At 56.1% G+C, this 16,892-nt stretch overlaps 1 protein-coding gene across 6 annotated transcripts in view; it reads right to left on the bottom strand.

Moving 5' to 3' along the window:
- Nucleotides 1-227: 227 nt before the first annotated feature.
- Nucleotides 228-16,892, bottom strand: part of FRMD1 (FERM domain containing 1) — a 44,784-nt gene continuing 28,119 nt past the window's right edge. For 3 of the 6 annotated variants that reach the window (XM_030929401.1, XM_030929404.1, XM_030929405.1), the window contains exons 4-13: nucleotides 11,148-11,227; nucleotides 10,585-10,661; nucleotides 8,670-8,856; nucleotides 7,400-7,555; nucleotides 6,594-6,659; nucleotides 6,371-6,439; nucleotides 5,534-5,708; nucleotides 4,708-5,004; nucleotides 3,320-3,384; nucleotides 228-1,805 (exon numbers count right to left, since the gene is read on the bottom strand). In XM_030929401.1, the coding sequence (XP_030785261.1) occupies nucleotides 1,560-1,805; nucleotides 3,320-3,384; nucleotides 4,708-5,004; nucleotides 5,534-5,708; nucleotides 6,371-6,439; nucleotides 6,594-6,659; nucleotides 7,400-7,555; nucleotides 8,670-8,856; nucleotides 10,585-10,661; nucleotides 11,148-11,227 (1,418 nt within the window). In that variant the 3' untranslated portion in view covers nucleotides 228-1,559. Of the gene's footprint in view, nucleotides 1,806-3,319; nucleotides 3,385-4,707; nucleotides 5,005-5,533; nucleotides 5,709-6,370; nucleotides 6,440-6,593; nucleotides 6,660-7,399; nucleotides 7,556-8,669; nucleotides 8,857-10,584; nucleotides 10,662-11,147; nucleotides 11,268-16,892 lie in introns of those variants that run through there. The other 3 variants (XM_010383826.2, XM_030929402.1, XM_030929403.1) reach the window with 3 other exon arrangements.

The following is a 16,892-nucleotide window of genomic DNA, read 5'->3' as shown; positions in this document are numbered from 1 at the left end:
GCTCTTGCTTTCGTTTCTTCAAGGGAAGAAGACGGTCATTGCCCCGGACCAGGGCTAATTAATTATCTTGTACTAATGGAAATGGCTTTGGGAAGTGCCCACATGCCCACATCTGAGCCAGGACTAGGCAGCCCTCCCCTGTTGCATTGTGGATGGTCTTGCCCTCGGCAGCACTGGGGCTCATGGCCATCTACAGAACGCAACCTTCTGTGACCGATACCCCTGAGTGAGTTACAGCCGGCGTCTCACCAGCCCCCCAGGCAGGCGGGTCCTGGTTAAAGCAGGAGGCATCGCTCAGGTTCTTTATTACACGTGCCTGGGGCACATAGATGATTCCCTTTCACAGAAAGGAGAGGGCCCCCCTGGATGGACCCGTCAAAGAGGTGACCTCAATGCACGCGGTCCTGCACCAGGCCATGGGGCTCAAGCTCATGCTTGTCTCCAGTGAGCTGGAGGGTGGTGTGGCGTAGTCTTCACCACATAGACAGTGAAGGGGGCAGTGGTGTTCGGGACACAGGGCTGAATCACTGTGGCCTCTCAGTGCTCTGTGTTGGGCCTGAGACTAGCAGGCCCTGCATTTAGGGCCATTCCTCTAAATGCAGAGGACAGCAGGTTTGCACGTGTGCAGGAGTCTCATGCAGGGGGAGGAGCCCTGCGGAGACCCTACCCTGGTGGCCTTCCAGAGCCCACGGTACCGAGGTTGCATTACCCATGGAGCCCACCGGGGTCAGAGCAGGTGCCATGCATAGCCAGTTCCCCACTCCCCATCTGTCACCAAAGCCTCTCCCCTCCACCAACTGGGCTGCACCAGCCCCACCCCAGCCAGGGCCATGGCTTAAGGAAGCCACCGGTGAGCAGAGCGGGTCCCGAGGCCTCATGGCTGAGATGGGAGCAGAGTCAGCATCAGCTCCGGGGCAGTGGGGTCTTTGGAAGCCCTGACCGGGAAGGGAAAGCACAGCCATTGACTGCGGATGGTGGAGGAGGGTCTCTGGCTGGATCTCAGGTGACAGAGCTGGGCTTGCACCTCAAGAAGGGCCTCTGTCTGGCAGGCCCAGTGCTGGCGAACAGGAGTTGCAGAGAGGGGTTCAGGTCTAGGAGCAGCCTGGGTCCTGCACAGTGATGACCACGGTGAACTCTGGCTCAGGAGCTGTCTCCCGGGGAGCTGGCAGTGTGGGAAACTGCAGAGCTCTCTCTCCAGGGTCTGGGCCCAGCTGCGTCACCTTCTCTCCCAGACTAGGATGGGTGACAGGCTGCCCCAGGGGCCAACACCATGGCTCTCTGGACACTCGACAGCCAGACCTTGAACCTGCTCCCCGGAGACCCCGATGGAAGGAGCTCCTGGGTGCACTGAGGACAGGGATGAGGTGCGGGACCTGTTTGTCACCTCCAAGGTTGATGTCAGAGCCACTCCACACCTCTTACAGGTGAACCTGTGGAGCGTGCTGGCTGCAGAGGTGTGGGCAGTGTCCGGCGGGCAGGAAGGGCCGAGGGCCACGTGGCAGTGGGGTGGGCGGGGGCTGAGCCTGGCGCTGCAGACAGCGCTGCTGGGTGGATGGCGCCTACACCACAAACTCCTGTAGGGGTGGGGCCTCTCCGAACAGGTCCAGGGTGAGGCAGTTGCTGGACCTCTTGCTGGGGAGAGTGGCTCTGTTCTCGCAGGGGGCTGCCAGCCCGCAGTCTGGGGCACAGTGGAAGGTACGGCTGAGTGAGGTGGGCGCTGGGTACAGGGCCAGCTGGTGCAGACGTGTGTCGTCCAGGCTGCGGCTGTGCGGCTCCTCACTGACCCCGGCTTTCATTTCCCAGATCTGCAGGGAGAGGACACGGGGTGAGGCCTGCCACCCCCTCCAGCTCCCACCACCGCAGATGGCAGCTACCCTGCTGGTGGCCACAGAGTCACACTCCTTGCCACTGCTCACCCTCCGCCGCTGTGCACGGCCAGCCTGCCCCTGGACGGGCTCCCCCAGCATATGCCTCTGTGAGAGAGGCTTGGCATTTTCTTTTTAAGCATTTTGGGAGGCCCCCACCTTGCCTAGCTTCTTTCCCAGGGCTGCTTTCTGCCTTTTAACTCAGTGGACCTGGACTCTTAATGTTTGGTGTGATTTAGGATCAGGTCTGAGTGTGGGCCTTGAACACCAGCTCTGGAAGCACCTCAGACGTCAAGAATGGCCTCTTATTTTTATACGGGAGGAAACTGGGTTCAGAGGTGACTGTCCAAGGTCTCATCCAGGTTGGCGTCCAGTGGGCAGCGTCATGGCCCTTAAGTGACACCTCCAGCCCAAGCTTCTCGGCTGCCATAGTCCCTCAGATCTGCCCTGGACCACTGTGCTCCCAGGAGGCAGATGAAGCCCCTGGAGGCTGGCAGCAGGGAGCAGGGGGCAGGGGCAGGCGGCAGGCCACGCTGAAGGCTGCCCAGCGCCAGGGTCTGACTTGCCCTTCTATGCGTGTTTTCTTGTTTTCAATCAATACGTCTTTCAAGAGTGACAGTCCCTGGCCCAGAGCTCAGGCGGCTTTGGGCGGCCGTCTCCTCCGGAGTGGGCTGACCTGGGCTTGGGATCACCCCCACTGGGATGAGTCTGTGCCTACCAGGACTTGCAGCCTCCCCTCCCTCCTCCCGTGCCCAGCCCTGTTCTCTCTCCATCCAGCCTCCTGTGCGCAGCCCTGTTCTCTCTCCATCCAGCATCACGATAACTAATCAACCACAGCTGATTTTCTCTGTCTTTCCAGGGGGATTCTGGACAGGGCTGACCAGAGGGGCCTCACCCTCCTGCGGTGGAGTCGGGGGTGGGGGTTGGGAGGGCAACTCGGAGCCTGACGGGGAACCCTGAGCCCACCTGTTCCCCACCTGGGCATCCAGGAACCACTGGCACTGCCTCTGCTCTAGCTCTCTGGGGGGACCCTAAGGCTCAGGGGCTCCACAGGAAGTGGGGGAAGGCCTGGAGCAGCCCTGCACACATGGGACCAGGTCCCAGGTGGAGGAGGTGGACGAAGGGGACGGGGGTAGCCAGTCTGCTACATGGCAGGTCGCAGGGCCCAGGTGTCCAGGTCCTGCCTACACTGGCCCGGTGACACTCAGGGCCCGGCCACCCCCGCCCCAGGCAGGACCCCTCACTCCCCCCAGTGAGCCGGCTCACTTGGCCCTGCGGCTGAGGCCTCCACCCACGCCCACCTGCCCCAGTGCCCGAGAGCCTTGCTGCTCCCTGACTTGCCCGCTGCATCTCTGATAGGCCTTGGAAGGTCCCCCGGGCCCCTGACAGGGGACCTAGGAGAAGGGGGTGGAGGAGCAGGGCCCGGGGCTTCTGGCCCATGACGGGGACTCTACCTGGTGCACAGCCTCGGTGCTCTGGCCTCTGGTCCTGACCTTGGCGCAGGGTTCCTGGCGAGTGCCTGTGGGAGGAGGCAGCCATGAGCACAGGGGTCTGGGTTCTGCCTGACATGGCTCCTCCCCAGAGCAGTTCCCTGCCGTTCTGGGGCCCTGGTCTCCGCCCAGCTTCTCCCGAGGCCCATACCGGCCCCTTGCTCTCGGTGCGGTGACTGCTTTGGCTCCGTTCCCTGACCTCTGATAAAACAGGCCCTTACTGCGCAGATGCGGGATTAGCACGGCGATTCCCGCCAGGTTACAGACCACGCAGCTTGCGTAAAACCTCAGAGATGGAGGCCAACCACCCCTTACTGGGGGACCAGACACTCCAACGGCAACGGTGGACACAGTGGGTTAGTGACAGGAATGCCTGGCCCTGGGAGGCCCTAGTGATGTTTTGTGACCCTGGATGGCCCTGGGTGACTGAGCCCTGGGGCTGGTCCCATCTGATCTCATCACATCCACCATCAGGGCCGTGGGGACACTCAGAGACCAGCAGAGCTGAGGTCCCCTTTCTGGGGCGACGAGGAAGCTCTTTACGGCCTCATACACAGGGACTGGGCAGGACGCATCCCTCAGACAGGGTGCTGCGTCCTGGGCCAGGTGGACACACGGCCCTAGAACACTCTGAATGGCTCTGTCTTTTCACTCCTACTCAACTGAGCATAAAAAGACATGAGTCTAACCCAGGCTTTCCGGCGGGAGGGAAGCTGGTGGGACAGGGCTTCCTAGGAGTAGGGGGGTTCCTAAGAGTTGGGGGGTTCCTAGGAGTCCAGGGGACTTCTTAGGAGTGGGGGGGCTTCCTAAGAGTTGGGGGGGTCTCTGGGAGTCCAGGGGACTTCCTAGGAGTGGGGGGATGAGGGGACTTGTTAGGAATGGGGGCCTCCTAGAAGTTGGGGGTTTGTGGGATGGGGTTCCTGGGAGGGGGAGGGGCTCCCTGGGCGGGGAACTTCCTAGGAGTTGGGGGGCTTCGTGTGTCGGGGGGCTTCCTAGGTGTGGGAGGGACTCCTGAGATGGGCTTCCAAGAAAGCTAAAGGACCTGGACTCATCTGCAACCCCAAGAGGACCCCACCTCTCCCGTCTCTGAAGCCAGCCTGCGGCTGCCTCATGGTGGGGACAGGGGACTTGGGCACTGCAGGCTGCAGGCAGCTCCTCGGTGCCATCTCTGTTCTTCCGGCATGTTCTGGCACATTTCCCGGGACTCAGGTCACAGTCAACCCAGCTCCTCACGTCCGGCCACTGGAGGGCAGGCCAGGGCTTTGCTGCCTCAGCATCCAAGGTCAGCTAAGCTGGGGCTGCCTGGGCTGCACTCACTGTCCCTGGGGCCTGAGCATCTCCCTCAGGCCCACCTTGGCTGTCACCACATGTGCTGGGGTGGCTGCGGCTGGTCCTGGAGCTGGAGGATGGCTCCTTCTCATGCAGCCCCTGGACCTCCAGGGGTGTGTCCACAGACATCTCTCTGGATTCCCTGAGCCAGGAGTCGGCCTCGATGCCTGACGTGTGGGAGCTGCCATGGCTGTCGGTGGAGTGGCGTGAGAGGCGGTGAGGGCAGTGCTGGCTGCTGACCCCGCTGCCCGGGGAGCCCCTGCTGTCCGGGTCCAGCTCCAGCCCATCGCTGATGTAGGACTCCCGGTAGCGCTGCTTCCCTGCAGGGAGCAGAGTGAGGACGAGCTGGAGAGGGACCATCCCCGCTGACGCAGGAGGAAGAGCCCGGGAGACAGAAACGCACACCCACAGCTCAGATGAGGACGTGGAACAGAGAGGGAGACCAGGTCTGTGGGTAAACGCTGAGGCCTTTCAGAACCTGCATTTCTTGCTCTTTGTGGGCACATGATGGGAGAAGCGGGAAACAGAACAGGAAACTGAGAAGTGGAAACCTCAGGCGGCTCCTCAAGCCCTCAGCCTCCCCCAGCCCCATCTATAGAATTCCACTCTGGGTAGAGCTGAGGGGCCACCACCTCGACCTTCAACCTGAGCATCTGGGGGATGCGGGAGCCAGGAGGCCACAACAGTGACAGACAGAGGTGCAGCCGGGCCGCAGAGCCCAGCGCGCCCAACCCAGCCCAGCCCAGCCCAGCCCAGAAGGTGCAGTCCGGCTGGGGAACCCAGTGCGCCCAGCCCAGCCCAGAAGGCTCAGTCCGGCTGTGGAACCCAGCGCGCCCAGCCCAGCCCCACCTTCTGCCTCCTCCCGCTGCCGCAGCTGCACCAGTGTGGGCCGCACGCGGAGGTGGAGCTGGTGGCTGGTGCGCAGCAGGTGCAGCAGGTGCCTTGAGCGCCAGGTGCAGCCCGTGTAGTAAACCAGCTTCTGTGTCGCGGGCAGCCCGTCCAGCTGGATCTCCAGCTTCTTCCCCTGAACAAACAGGAGAGAAGGCGCCACCCCACAGGTGGAAAACCACGCTAGCAACGGGAAAGGATGATTTTAAATTCAGCCATGGCCCCCAGGGGGACGGGGTTTAGGTTTTCACTGTGCAGTGCAGATGGCTGTTCACGGGCTCTGTGCTCAGGGCATGCTTGAGAGGACACAGCCCTCTTGGCTAGAAAGTGCCCGCAGCTGCGTGAGGGGAGCGGAGGTCCGCGGTGGGATGGGAAGACCTCAGTCTGGTTGTCCAGAGCAAGCCTGCTGCCCAGCGGCCCCCACAGTCACTGCCCTTTTACCCCTGGCACCCGGGCTGTGGGGTGGCCCTGGGTGACAGCTCTGGGGCCGAGGCGAGAGGAACAGAGGCCACACAGGAGCGTTTCTATGACCTGCTCTTATTTTCTCCCTTGGTTTTCTCAATTGAAAGCCAGTTTTCAAGCCATAACAACTAGACCTCACCGGGCAGCTAAACACCCAATGCCTGCAGGGCCAGGGTCAGGCGCAGAGCCCGAGAGGCCAGGACGGCCCTGATGCTCCTGAGAGGCCGGCAGGAAGGGACCTGCACCTCGTCGGGAAAAAATGCCCAGAAAATGCCCCAAGGATGAAGCCACCCCTGCCCAGGCTCTCCCGGGCACGGGGACCCCCCAGACACCCACCAGAAATGCCAGCTTCCCAATGTGGGGCCAGGGGAGGTCGTACAGCAGCTGCGGGGCACGGTCCACCTCCTGCGGGACAGCAGAGGCAGGGTGCGTCCAGGTGGGGCCAGCCAGCGCCCATGGCCACTGCAGGGATGCTCCACGGCCCAGACCCCAGCGGGGAAGGGAGGAGGGGGTGAGGGCAGGAGGAGGGGCTCTGTGAAGCTGAAACCCCTCGGGTCACCTGGTAGATGTGCACTCCCCTGAGGGTCAGTCCCAGGATCACGGTGGGGTGACCTTCCTTCTTGTCCTAGAGGACACAGGTCAGAGGTCAAGTTGCAGGCCTGGGGGTGCCGGGCCTCACTGATGGCAGAGTGTGGTCAGTCTGGCTAGGGGCCGAGGCCGCCATGGACCAGGCTGAGCTCTGGAGCCCATTTCAGACAGTTTCATTCACTCCAGCATCAGACCAAAGGCACAGTTGTCATAGCACAAGCCGGCCTTTCATCATGCTAAATAAACATCAGCCATGACCTACGAGAGCCCTGGCCATGCCGGCCCCGGGGTCCTGATAACACTGTCAGCTTGGGGGGCTCTGGTTACGCCTGCCCTGGGGTCCTGTTCCCACTGTTAGCCATGGGGCCTCCATCTATCCCTGGCCTGGGGTCCTGATCCCACTGTTAGCCATGGGGGCTCCGTCCATCCCTGGCCTGGGGTCCTGATCCTACTGTTAGCCATGGATGCTCTGTTCATCCCAGCCTGGGGTCCTGGTCCCACGGTTAGCCATGGATGCTCCGTCCATCCCTGACCTGGGGTCCTGATCCCACTGTTAGCCATGGATGCTCTGTTCATCCCTGGCCTGGGGTCCTGATCCCACTGTTAGCCATGGATGCTCTGTTCATCCCTGGCCTGGGGTCCTGATCCCACTGTTAGCCATGGGGGCTCCGTCCATCCCTGGCCTGGGGTCCTGATCCCACTGTTAGCCATGGGGGATCCGTCCATCTCTGGCCTGGAGTCAGAGACCAGCCCATCGCTGGCCGCCCTGGACTCAACCTTGTGCAGCCTGAAGAAGTGCACGGGTACGTCCTCCAGCCGGCAGGCCTCCTGGATGAAGCACAGCACGGCCTCCTTGGGGCTCAGGCCCTGGCGCTCACGGTGCAGGGCGGGCATGTGCCGGAGGATGTAGTCAATCCCCCTCTTGTTGATGATCTGAGGACAGAGCCGGGAGGTCACCTCAGACCCCTGCTGGTCCCCTGTTTGTCCTCGCTGGTCCCTTGCTCCGAGAAGCCCCCCCAGACTCCCACAGCTGGTGCCGACCTCAGTGGGCAGGGCTGGGGCCTGACTGCTGAGCCCAGACCCAGAGATGAAGTCTCGGTGCCCGCTCTGGCCCTGGGCTCTGTCTGATTTCCTGTCCCCCTCAAGTCCTCCCCAAGGGAAATGGCAGCAGCCAGCCCTCCTCAGGCACCTGCAGGTGGGGACTCCACCCTCAACAAGCCCTGGCTCTTGGGAACCTGCCCAATGAGGACCAGCTGGGGCCACCACCAGGACTGGGGTAAGACCCACAGGGACATGGAATCACTGAGGGTGGAAATGTGGCCAGAGGCTAAAGGCAGGTGTGGCGTCCACAGCGCTGGGAGGAAGCCTGGCTGGGTCCCACCCTGGCCTCAGCGACTGCCACTCAGAGCAAAGGTGAGAAGGCCCCAAGGTGCACAGGATAGAGAGGTACACAGCGATGAGCGATCAAGGAGAGACACCTAAAAGTTCACCCGGAACAGGACCTGCATCCCCGGGGTGACAGCTATCAACCCACGAGGCCAGCAGGCCAGACAGCGCCTGGGACCGGGCACACAGCGGCACGGCCCACGCCTCTCCATGGCCCTCCTCCCGGGGGTACAGCACTCCTTCCCTTACAGGGGAGGAAGCTGAGACTCAAAGGCTCCTACGAGTCCCAGGATACTTAGAGAAAAGCGGGAAGGTTCACAGCCATGAGGCCCGCGTGGTCACATTCCACAGCCAGGCAACCGAGGGGCTCAGAAAGGTGAAGCCAGTGAGCAGGGCCACACAGCTGGCCGGGTGCGTCAGGAGCACGGGCACCCGGACCTGCCTGCTCTGGGCCACTCCTGCCACACCGCCCGCCTTTGGGGGTGGTAAGGACCCTTGGGTCTTCAGGAGAAAAGGACAGATGATTGCCCTGTTTCGATCCCTGACCCTTCCTCCAGATCCCCTGCCAGGCCCTCAGCTCCCTGCTCCTACAGATGGCACCTGGTGGAGGTGGATAAGTACCAGGCCAACGGTGCTGGGAGGAGGTGGGCCCCGACCTTACCCACTGTGGGAAGTAGGAGTGTGGCTCGAAGTACCTCCCGGCGTGGGCCGGCTCCCGGTGGTCGCCCAGGTCAGCCTGCAGCGCACAGGCGGCCAACAGGAAGTAGGCCTCCTCCCGGTGGGCGCACTGCGACCTCAGCACACGCTCCTTCAGGTGGCAGTAGTACAGGTGCCGTGCCCTGTGGTCGCTGGAAGGCGGCAGGGAGTGAGTTCCAGGAAGGCCGGTGTGGGGACTCCTGGCCCCTCTGGCCCTGCCTTGTCCCTCCCCACGCCAGCTCCCAGGGCTGTCCTGAACCCCTGGTACCTTGTTCCTGTCTTGTTCTACCCACAGCTGTGTCCCTGCAGGGCCAGCGTGGCACAAGCCCGCACTCTTCCTGGAGCAGGACGCAGGCAACTTCCTGCCAGCAAGCAGCCGCTAGATGAGGCTCCACCTGCCGAGGTCCCGCTCCTTCCCCAGTGAGCTCGGCCTCCATCAAACCAGGCCCCAGTGCAGGAGAGCTGCACAGAGTCTGGGTGACTCAAATCCCTGGATGTGGACAGACCTAGCTCCCAGAGCTCACCGCCCAGCACGGGGCCTGGCCATGGCTGATATTCATTAATCACAGGGGCCGGGCGGGAGGTTCGCCCAAGATGCAGGTATAAGATCTTCTCATGTAATTCCCCCGAATTGGCCCCATAGCACCAGGTAGCTCCGTCCATCAACCCAACACCTTCCAGACCTCCCCTCCAAGGCTATCCAGAACCTTCCACATATTCACACACCCCCTACTCTCCAGAACCTGACACACAACCACACACCAGTGTCTCCAGGACTCTCCACACAACCACACACCAGTGTCTCTGGGACTCTCCACACAACCACACACCAGTGTCTCCGGGACTCTCCACACAACCACACACCAGTGTCTCCGGGACTCTCCACACAACCACACGCCTTTCACTCTCCAGAACCCTCCCACATGCCCCTCACTCCCTAGAACCTTCCACACAACCGCACGCATCCCTTTTGGAACCGGGGGGGATGGTGCCTGCTTAGGGAATTCCTGGGTAACCCCCTTAGGCTCCCCCCAGGGAAAACCCTGTTCATGCATCCCTGAAGCTCTGTTCTGGAAGAAAGTTTCAGGATCCTCCTGAGGGACATCTTTGTTTTCCTAGAAACTCTAAGGCAGCTCTGGAAGAAGTAGCCCCTGTTGGTTTAGAGTGCAGCCCACCAGATGTACAACTTCTCCTCTCCTGCCGGGGAGAGCTTCCCACTAGACACCTGCAAAGTGGGCAGCGAACAGCGAGAACCGCCATGCAGAAAGCGCAGCAGCGCTTCGCCCAGCGACCTCCAGAAGCCTCGCCCAGCCCTGGATGGTGTACCCACCCTCGAGAGGACGAGTCCTGGCGTGTGAGGAAGCACTACTTTAGGCCGGGCGCGGTTGCTCACACCCGTAATCCCAGCACTTTGGGAGGCCGAGGCGGGTGGATCACCTGAGGTCGGGAGTTTGAAACCAGCTTGACCAACGTGGAGAAACCCCGTCTCTACAGAAAATACAAAATGAGCCAGGTGTGGTGGTGCCCGCCTGTAATCCCAGCTACTCTGGAGACTAAGGCAGGAGAATCGCTTGAACCTGGGAGGCGGAGGTTGCAGTGAGCCGAGACTGGGCAACGAGAGTGAAACTCCATCTCAAAAAAAAAAAAAAAAAAAAAGAAAAACAGAAAAAGAAGTACCAATTTATGACACAGTCTGTAAACCTTTCAATTAAATAGAATTCATGTGTTCCCCCAAAGCAAACAGCCAATATAGTGGTGTTTTTTGTTTGTTTGTTTTTGGAGAAACTCAAATGTAATGTGTGGCCTTCATGGGACTTCTATGTCATGTGGCAGATTTTCAGTATTCCAGGAAACATCCTTTAAAGTCAGCATGCCGTTACCTTATGACCCTTCCGTTTTCCACGTAGTGCTGCACCTGGAGGAAGGCCACGAAGGGGGCTCTGGGTTTCTCATTTTCCTGGTGGGGAAAATACAAGAAAGAGCAAGTGAGCCACAGGGAGGTGCCCCCGACTGTCCTGTCTTCCCCTTTCGGGGGGAGGGGCCTGGATTGCTTCACGCTCAGTTCAAAGCCGAAGCTCAGGGGTCCGCCGCCAGAGCTGACAACACGACTCACGGTAATTTCTACGGGAAAACTCTAAGTGGGACGTGGTCTACAGCGTTCAAGAACATCTGCGAAGATGGGCTTCGGGGCGGGCTCACCTGCCTGCAGCCTCTGGCTCACTGCAGTCCCCTGCGGACGGGGCAGCTGCGTGGACAGAAGGCAGCACATCCCCACGGTCCAGCACAGTCCACCGTGGTGCCCTGCCCTCTCCCACCCCACGCATCCCTGTGGTCCAACACAGTCCACCGTGGTGCCCTGCCCTCTCCCACCCCACGCATCCCTGTGGTCCAGCACAGTCCACCGTGGTGCCCTGGCCTCTCCCACCCCACACTCTATACTTACTTCACATATTTCTTTCTTCCAATCTTTTGAGAAGTACTTGCTGAGCTTTTGCTCCAAATCCATAAATACATACTCATTGTCTGAAAGCAAAACAAAAGGCTTCATCAGAGTGGTCACCATGCTTCTCAGGTGTCACCGTTTGTTCAAAACTGAGTGTGGCTTTGAGAGAAGAGACGCACAGCTGAAAACTGTGTGTCTCCAACTGATGCTGTGTACGGGGCTTTTCTCGGCCGACAACGCAAAGAGCATCCTAACACACGTGCGGGTGTCAAATGCTTGCTTACTAAAACGATGTTCCAGCGTGCAGGAATATTACAAGCTGATATTCAAATCTGGCACATGCTCCAGGCACGCGCTTTGGGAAAGCAATTTAGCAACATGTATCCCTCCCCTCTTCCTCTGCAACCCAGGCACTTGTCTCTCAGCTATGGAATGAGTCATTTGAAAAATAGAGATGTCAGGGTTGGATGCGGTGGCTCAAGCTTGTAATCTTAGCAATTTTGGAGGCCAAGGCAGGAGGATTGCTTGAGGCCAGGAATTCAAGGCAAGCCTGGACAACATAATGAGACCTCGGTCAACACAGGAAAAAAAAATTAGCCGGGTGTGGTGGTGCATGCATGTAGTCCTAGCTACTCAGGAGGCTGAGGCAGGAAGATTGCTTGATCCTGGGAGTTCAAGGCTGCAGAGAGCTGTGAATGTGCCACTGCACTCCAGTGTGGGTGATAAGAGTGAGACCCTGCCTCATTCAATCAGTCAATCATCAATCAATAAAAATAGAGATGTCTATAATCTAGTACCAAGTTGATCAACTTCAAGTCAATGATCCGAGTTTTACCTGTTAACCTGGTTTCCCTGGAAACTATGAGAGATGCTTCTTTCTAAATTAGGTGTTTCTATATTTTAAAAATATTTGCCACCATGTATTTTCTTTATGGCCTGGAAGTATTAAACAATTTTCCTAGAGAGGAAAATAAAGCCTAGAGAGACACCCTTCATGCTGTGACTTAAAACAACGCATGATCCCTCCGTGTCTGCTGGGAATTGGTTCCAGGACGCCCCTCGGATATCAAAACCCGGGGATGGTGTTGAGTTCGCGTGTACCCTACACACATCCTCGTGTACACTTTAAATCATCTCGAGATTCCTTATAAAACCTGATGCAATGTAAATGCTGTGGAAATATTTGTTATACTGTATTGTTAAGCTTGGATTATTTTATTGTTGTACTATTTATTGTTATTACTTTGAGTATGTTCAACATGAGGCTAGTTACATCCGAGGATGCGGAACCCATGGATACAGAGCACTGTCTACTCTTATTTATATAAGAAAACTTGCAGTCCTGAGAATAAAAGCCACAGGGAAATGTTAGTCCCAGACATGGCAGTACTCCCTGACAGCCACCTGCATTACATGTGAAGATACTCCATCCCCAAAGGCTCACACGTTCTGCAGATAAAGGAAGACACCAGTGAGGAAGACTTACCTACGGAGGCCTGTAGAAAGGGTATCACAGGGCCAGGTGCCTGGCTTGGCCCCTCTCCGCCCTGCCTGTCTTTCTAATCTTTAGTACCCAGCTCTTCTAGATGGCATTAGACCCAGAGGGGAGGCTGCAGGGCCGGGCGCATGGCTCAGTCACTCTCCGCCCTGCCTGTCTTTCTAATCCTTAGTACCCGGCTCTTCTAGACGGTTTTAGACCCAGGGGGAGGCTCCAGGGTGTCACCAGCCCCAGTTGCCTTTTGTGTCAGGGAGGATCAAACACTTGGTCTCATCGGTAACAATCAAGCAACTCACTGCTTGGACACTGCGTGCCATGCTCTGTGCTAAAGACTCTGAACCAATCCCTACATCTTTAACCTGATGGCACTGTTATCTACTCCCATCTCACAGACAGGGAAGCCCAGGCTTGCAGAGGCCATTCCTAGGGGAGTCCCCACCCCACTCCATAACAGGCCAAGGACCCTCAAAGCCAGGGGTTAGCAAACCAGGGCCCCAGGCCAAACCCCAGCAGCCACTTGCTCTTGTTAACAAAATCTTGTTGGAACACAGCCACAATCGTTCTATTACGTCGTGTCCATAGCTGCTTTCGTACTGCAAAGTCAAAATATTTACTATGTGGCCTTTTACAGAAAAACTCTGCCAATGCCTGGTCTAAGCAAATGCTGAGTGAAAAGGTCTGGATCACCATTCTCTGGTCCTGACTCCCCCGAATTCACCATTTGGGTACACGAGCTTGAACACAAGTGTTTGCAGCATGAGTAGCAGATGTTGGGCAATGTTTGCTAAAGGATCTGGGGTTAGCTTTGCCTCAGTAAGGTCAGCAAAAGGCCCTTTATTTGTACGTTCATTACCTAAATCACCCTGCTGTATCCTTCCAAATTCCACCTCAAATCACCATGAGAAGGAGAGAAAAGGAACTCCTTAAGCTTAGTCCTTCCTAGTACTTAACCTCAAACACTATGAGAACAATTCCTGCAGCAACACCAATCTGGAAGACAAAGCCACTTGTTTCTCAAAATCATCACTGTCCCCTAAACCTCCACACCTCTAAAAGCAGGACAGCAGACATCATCACTTCTGGTGATGGGTGCACCCTTCTTAGCCCAGCCACAGTGCCCCGCTGTATGGTCAAGGCAGTCTAGATGTCACCGTGAAGACATTCTTAAGGCGAGGGCAACACTCAGGCTGGGTGCGGTGGCTCATGCCTGTAATCCCAGCACTTTGGGAGGCAGAGGCAGGTGGATTGCATGAGCCCAGCAGTTTGAGACCAGCCTGGGCAACATAATGAGACCCGACTCCACAGAGAAACACAAAAGGTCGTGGTGGTATTACGGACGGAGACCACTACTACTCCCCCCACCTTGCCTAGTTCACAAGACAGGAGGAGAGAGAAAGCAAAAAGTTAGAAAGAAACCAAAGTAAGATAAATAGCCAGACAACCTTGGCACCACCACCCGGCCCTAGGAGTTAAAAAAAGTAATAATAATAACATCAACCCCTGACCTAAACTACTTGTGTTATCTGTAAATTCCAGACACTGTATGAAAAAAGCGTTGTAAAACTTTTTGTTCTGTTAGCTGGTGCATGTAGCCCCCAGTCATGTTTCCCACGCTTGCTCAATTTATCACGACCCTTTCATGTGGACCCCTTAAAGTTGTAAGCCTTTAAAATGGCCAAGAATTTCTTTTTCGGAGAGCTCTTAAGATGTGAGTCTGCCGATGCTCCCGGCCGAATAAAAAACCTCTTCCTTCTTTAATCCGGTGTCTGAGGAGTTTTGTCTGCGGCTCAACCATTTCTTGGTTCCCTGACCGATTAACAGACGGTTGAGGCAGTCCCTTAGGCAGCTTATGCCTGTCCTATAGAGCATCCCTGCAGGGGACTCTGGCCAGCTTGAGGGATGCGGATCCTGAGAGTGCTCCCGGGTAGGCATTTGCCCTGGTGGAACGTCTCGTCAAAGCAGTGCACAGCAGGCCCCCGTGGAGGATCAACGAGTGGCTGAACACCGGGAAGGAACTGGCACTTAAAACCCAGACATCTGAAACTTGGTAAGACTGGTCTTTGGAACTTGCCCACTCCATTTGAGTGGAAGTGTGGCCTGATCACCCACGGCGTGCTTGTACCGGCACTTTGGTTTTTGTTTTTGACTTGACTTGAATTAACTGCTTGATACTTTGGTTTTAGTTTTGATTTTGACTTGACTAGAATTGCTTGATAAACAGGTGTGCCTTTATTGGCACTTTGGTTTTGGTTCTGATTTTAACTTGGCTTACATTGCTTGATGAACAGGTGTGCCTTTAACAACACTTTGGTTTTAGTTTTGATTTTGATTTAGTGTGAATTAGATGAGTGAGTGACCTTTTACCCTTTCTTTCTTGTAGTGTGAATGTTGTTTTATCTCGAGAAAAAAATAGGTCAGACACAAAGTAAGCCCACTCCGCTAGGAACTGTGCTAAAAAAAAATTCAAAAAGAAAAAAAGAAACTTATCAAGTCGTCAAAACTTACTCTATTAAATGCATGTTACAGAACCTTAGGGAAGGTTTTGCAGGAGATGATAGAGTTAAGTTAACCCCTAGAGGTTAAGAACTCTGTGTGAATTAGAACTGCCCTCTTTTGGTGTTATGGCCCACCGAAGGAACTATAGATAGAGAACAATCAGCTATGTATTTAAGGTGGTGACAGGGGTCGGAGGACAGCCAGTGTACCTAGATCAAATTCCTTTATACTGACTCACGGTTAAATATAATATAGACAAAAGCAGCATAAATTTAGCCCTGTTTAACAGCTTATTGCAAAAAAGCCAAGAGTAAAAGTAAGAGCAGCTTCACCAGCAGACACAGAATTAAAAAGGGAGTCCCAGAAACAGCAAGAGAAGCCAGCTTTGCAGGAGCTGCCAGAGATAATAGAAATTCTTTCTCCATATGTCCCAGCCTACCCCGCTTTACCGAGGTCAACAGCCCTCTCAGAAATGAGATTCAGGAGCTAAGACGACCCCAGGTCTCACCTCGAAGGGGAGGATCGGAGCCTCCAGAGGCCAAGGAAGGAAGTCAAGATAGTCAAGTGGGCCGTCTAGGATCTGGTCTTGCTCGAGCTATGCAAATGCCTCTCAGGGAGACTCGAGGACCTGTCTCTTATAATGACCAGGCCCACATCCAGGGGGGTGGGGGGGCAACAGACTTTGATCTATCAGCCCTTTTCAACCATTGATCTACTAAACTGGAAACACCCTGAACCCCGCCACCTTGCTCCCGGCAGCTAGAGCCCTGTCGAGCATGACTGTGTAGAGTTGTTGGACTCAAGTTTATTCTAGCAGACCTGACCTCCGGGACCATCCTTGGGCATCAGTAGACTAGGAGCTATACGTGGACGGGAACAGCTTCATCAACCCATAAGGAGAGAGATGTGCAGAGTATGCGGTGGTAACCCTGGACGCTGTCGTTAAGCTGCATTCATTGCTTTAATTTGGGCCTTAGAACTCAGTAAAGGTAAGACTGTAAACATTTTCACTGACTCTTGGTATGCCTGTTTCACCCTCCAAGTGCATGGAAAATTATACAAAGAAAAGAGTCTGTTAAACTCTAGGAAAAAGGGGGAGAAAGACCCAAAGAATGCAACTCAGCTTCAGCGTTTGCAGAGGTACTGAGAAGCACTTCCGCAGAGGCTAAAACTTGGTAGAAAAAAGCAAGTAATATAAAAAGATTTCAGGAATGCTTCAAGGAGCTGACAAGAACCTAAGTCAGTTTTATAAGGGACTCTATAAAGCATTCTGGCTCTACAGCCCATTTAACCCTGAGGCTGCTGAAAATCAGTATATAGTGAACACTTCATTTGCAAAGCAAACCCAGGGTAACATCAAGCAGAAGCTGCAGGCATGAATACCACCTAGTCTAGAAAAGTCGCCACCAAGGTGTATGTTAACTGTGACCAAGGGACAAAACTGGAAAAGAGCAAAAGAAAAAGAAAGACTAAGAATAAAGGTGAAAAAAAGCATCAGAAGAAAACAGGAGAGACAGACAGCAGTGCGCGGGGGCAGGGCCCGTGCCGTTGCCTGGCCCCACCAACTGGCCGTGAGAGCAAGAAAACTCAGGAAAAAAAAAAAAAAAAAGTAAATTGAAGACTTCAGAAAAAAAGCCAATCTGTTAGCAACAGCTCTTATAAAAAAATTAGCAATGTGAGAAGACGTGGACGTGGATATAAACGTGAAAAAAGTCAAGTTAGGCAAGGATTCAAGAGCCAGACAAGGCTAG

This window comes from Rhinopithecus roxellana, chromosome 4, assembly GCF_007565055.1.
Source record: "Rhinopithecus roxellana isolate Shanxi Qingling chromosome 4, ASM756505v1, whole genome shotgun sequence".
Taxonomy (NCBI): domain Eukaryota; kingdom Metazoa; phylum Chordata; class Mammalia; order Primates; family Cercopithecidae; genus Rhinopithecus; species Rhinopithecus roxellana.
This window is presented reverse-complemented; position numbering and strand designations above follow the sequence as displayed.